This window comes from Cyprinodon variegatus, unplaced genomic scaffold (assembly GCF_000732505.1).
Source record: "Cyprinodon variegatus isolate N-32 unplaced genomic scaffold, C_variegatus-1.0 Scaffold330, whole genome shotgun sequence".
In the NCBI taxonomy this organism is placed as follows: Eukaryota; Metazoa; Chordata; class Actinopteri; order Cyprinodontiformes; family Cyprinodontidae; genus Cyprinodon; species Cyprinodon variegatus.
Genome location: NW_015150783.1, coordinates 243,489 through 247,303, shown reverse-complemented (window position 1 = coordinate 247,303; position 3,815 = coordinate 243,489). Strand labels below are relative to the sequence as shown.

At 34.9% G+C, this 3,815-nt stretch overlaps 1 protein-coding gene across 1 annotated transcript; it reads left to right on the top strand.

The window, feature by feature from the left end:
- Positions 1-1,064: 1,064 nt before the first annotated feature.
- On the top strand, positions 1,065-3,022 carry LOC107091236 (chemokine-like receptor 1). The gene is made up of 2 exons (XM_015385042.1): positions 1,065-1,130; positions 1,268-3,022. Exon 2 carries the CDS (start codon positions 1,273-1,275, stop codon positions 2,323-2,325), a length of 1,053 nt encoding a protein of 350 aa, XP_015240528.1. The 5' UTR covers positions 1,065-1,130; positions 1,268-1,272; the 3' UTR covers positions 2,326-3,022.
- Positions 3,023-3,815: the final 793 nt, after the last annotated feature.

The window sequence follows — 3,815 nt, the reverse complement described above, 5'->3', positions numbered from 1 at the left end:
CAAAAACTGGGAAATAAAAAAAGAAAAGCAACTAAAACTAAAACCCTTAATGGATTAATAAAATGATTAAACATTATGTACAGAACACCAAAACATAAAAAATATTTAGACGTCAGGACACTTCTTTTATGTGTTTTTCAGGATGCTGCAGCTAAAGCTATAAAAAGCACAACATAGAACTGATGTATTAATATTTTTCTAGATTCATAGTATAAGTCATAAATCTGTCTGTTTTACCCTAAAACTCATAAATCAGAAGCAGGGTTTCAGTTTGAAAAGCCCTCTCCATCCTTTGTTGTTCTATACCTCAACATTTATTTGTCTGAGCAGAAGCCGTTACTTCTGCTTTATCCTCACAGTAAAGAAAAGTTTCATTTCCTCTGCTATGTGAAATGACCACAGTAACCCCATTCACACAGCATTAATAGCTGTCCTTTTAACTCCAGCAGTTGAATTTTTCTGAGAATTAAATCTAACATCTGCAAGAAAAGTTAGGGTCATATTTTGGTAATCAGGGTGCAGTTGCACATGTTGCTCACTATGTGTGGCAGCTACCAGGAACATACAAAACTTTGATTTCTCGGAACATCAAAAGCATTTCACAAGATAGTCCTACTTAATTATGCATGCCTTAAAGCTTCATTACTTCTCTATTTTGGAGGTGCAGAGAAAACACTAGTGCATTAGTTTTAGCTAAAGCCATAAAACAGCATTACTTAAAGCTGCTAAAGCAGAAATTCTGGGATTATGTTAGCGAAGACATGCTGTGAATTGGCACTGAATAAATAAACTGAGATGAATGAACAATCTTTGTAATCACCTCCAATAAATGTTACTATAACTTTTAAAAACAGATTAGTTTCCCGTATCAGATAAACTTTTCTGTACACAGAATTAACAATGTGAGAAGTTGAAAACAATCACAAAAATTCCCAGATCTCTAGGAGTTCAAGAGCTCAAAATGCAGTACTGAAATCATTAAGAGGATGGAAGTTTTGAGAAACCTCCCATGTCAGCTGATCATGTATGCTGTTTCTAAAACATCTAAAGGAAACAGAGCAGCTCAGTCGGTGCTAAGCTTAGACCAAACCAACCACAAAAAGACAGCAGCAGAGGATCAGAGAATAAAGGTATGGTTTAACTAATCACTTTGATGTTACTAAGTCTTCATTTTAAATCAACCAAAATAAATGTAACTTTCTGGATGATGCTATGATGTTATGTTTGTACAAATATTCTCACAGAAATTTTATATTTGTTCTACTAGGTAAAATGGAGGATGCAGACTTTTTTGACGACTATGATTATGGAGATTACTCAAACAACTACACTGAGGACAATAACACCATACGTGTGGAAAACTCATTCCAACACAAACCACTTTGCAGCGAAGAAGGCATGTGTGTGTCTCTGGCTGTAATCTATATGGTCATTTTCCTGCTGGGCTTTTTTGGGAACATGCTGGTCATTTGGATCTCTGGCTTTAAGATGAGGAAGACAGTTAACACCACTTGGTACCTGAGCCTTGCAATCTCTGACTTCCTCTTCTGTGTCTTCCTGCCATTTAACATTGCCAACTTAGTGATGAAAGAGTGGGTCTTCGGTCTCTTCATGTGCAAGTTTACATCTTCTGCATTATTCATTAACATGTTCAGCAGCATCTTCCTCCTCGTCGTCATAAGCGTGGACCGCTGTGTGTCTGTAATGTTTCCAGTTTGGGCCCAAAACCACAGATCTGTTCAAAAGGCATCAGCTGTGGTTGTGTTTTCTTGGCTTCTTGCCATCGGATTTAGCGTCCCCTCCATGATTTTTCGGGATGTACATGTTGGGAGTGATGGCAGGCACACTTGCCGCAACAATTACACCTCAAAACAAAATCACCAGGCTGTTGCCTTTACCCGTCTCATTGCAGGTTTTGTGGTTCCTTTTATCATAATTATCATCTGTTATTCCATCATTATCCTCAAACTCAAAAACAACAGGATGACAAAATCCTCCAAACCTTTCAAAGTAATGACCATGCTCATTGCTGCATTTTTCGTCTGCTGGCTGCCGTATCACATTTTTGTCTTACTTGAGCTGAACCCTCATAAGCATGACTTCTATATTTTAACCTCTGGACTCCAAATGGGCTCAATTTTAGCATCAGCTAACAGCTTCCTTAACCCATTGCTCTACGTCTTCATGGGAAACGACTTCAAGCAGAAGTTCAAGAGCTCTGTACTGTCCAAGATGGAGAATGCAATGGTCGATGAAGGCCGCACCACCAGCCGGTACCTGTCCAGGTCCAGCTCCATGGACGGCAGAGCTTCTACACACATTTAGAGGCATTAGCTTACTGTTGAAGTGATCATTTAGTGGGTTTAAATGAAAAAAAATGCTCTTCAAAAATGTGATTTTACAATGTGATTTTTTTTTCCTGAATCACATCTTTAAACATCTGTTTATAGTCACAGCAAAAATAATTATGTAAAAGTAATTGTTTTAGTTGTTAAATACAGCCAAGGTTTGCTGTATAAGACATGTACAAATCTATGATATTTTTACATAGAAATACAAATAATGCACTTTAACCATAGATAGATAGATAGATAGATAGATAGATAGATAGATAGATAGATAGATAGATAGATAGATAGATAGATAGATAGATAGATAGATTCAGATATATATATAGATATAGATGTATATACATATATATAAGAAATGGGTCATGCTACAACACCCCACCATCAAAACCAGAAATATCTAGGTTAATTTACTGACTCACAAAAACCAAACCTCAGATATGCAAATATATTGTTGTCTCTTAGATACTCTGAACCACATTTAAGAAGTTAAATGGTGTTAGTTGAGTTTGTCACTCTTTGCAATTTTTTCTAAACAGCTGTTAATAGTGCTAACAAGTTATATAAGCAATGTTTATATGGGCTTTAAATTTCATTAGTTTGATTAAGGTTTCCCTTTTTTCTTCTCTAAAATCTGTTGTATTCCTTAATTTATCTGTGTTTCAGATTTGAAAATAAACATGTTTTCTACAATCATGAAGAATTTATGTGTGAATAATTTAAAATGTTTATTTGGAAGAATATTTTAGATACTTAAAAAAATCATTTACGCTCAAACAAACTCTTATTTGATCAGTTTAAATGTTATGAAAAAGATACAGAACTCAGTTCAGAAGAATAAAGAGATAATACAGATAATTTGCATAGATTTTTAAGCTCTTTTTTGCAGTAATTCATCATGATTTTCCACCTAAAGAAAATGTAAACGTAATTAGATTATTACATCCAAACAATACCAAAACAAGGTAGGCTATTTTTAATCTAACAAATGAGTCTCATTAGAATACCTATTACTTAGTTACTGAATATGAGTGCAAGTGTTAATAATGAATTTATTGTGACAGGTTAGCTATACATCTATGCTCTTCATTTACAACTGGAAGGAGGAGCTCTTCAGTTCCTCTTGTGTTCTTTTCCACTTTACCCTGTTACCATTGCCTACTCCATTTTATCAGTCATATCAATATAGAGCAGATTATTTAGTGGCAGATTTTCTATGAGGAAATGATTTATGCTAAATCATCTTTAAAAGTGGAGTTATGATTCTGAAACATCTGTCACTAGGGAAGTCCCAGCATAGCATTGTAGAAAGTTTGAATAAAAAATAAGAAGTCTTCTACTTATGCTGCTTCAATTGGCATCTGACTGACAAATGGTCGAATGAAGACAGGTTTCACCTTCAAATGTAACTGCCTATATTATACTACATTAAATACTCATCTGGTACTTATTTCAGATGGGTTCTTT

What these genes read in the sequence shown, in the direction of transcription:
- LOC107091236 (XM_015385042.1), top strand. Translation starts at nt 1,273, where the DNA reads ATGGAGGATGCAGACTTTTTTGACGACTATGATTATGGAGATTACTCA.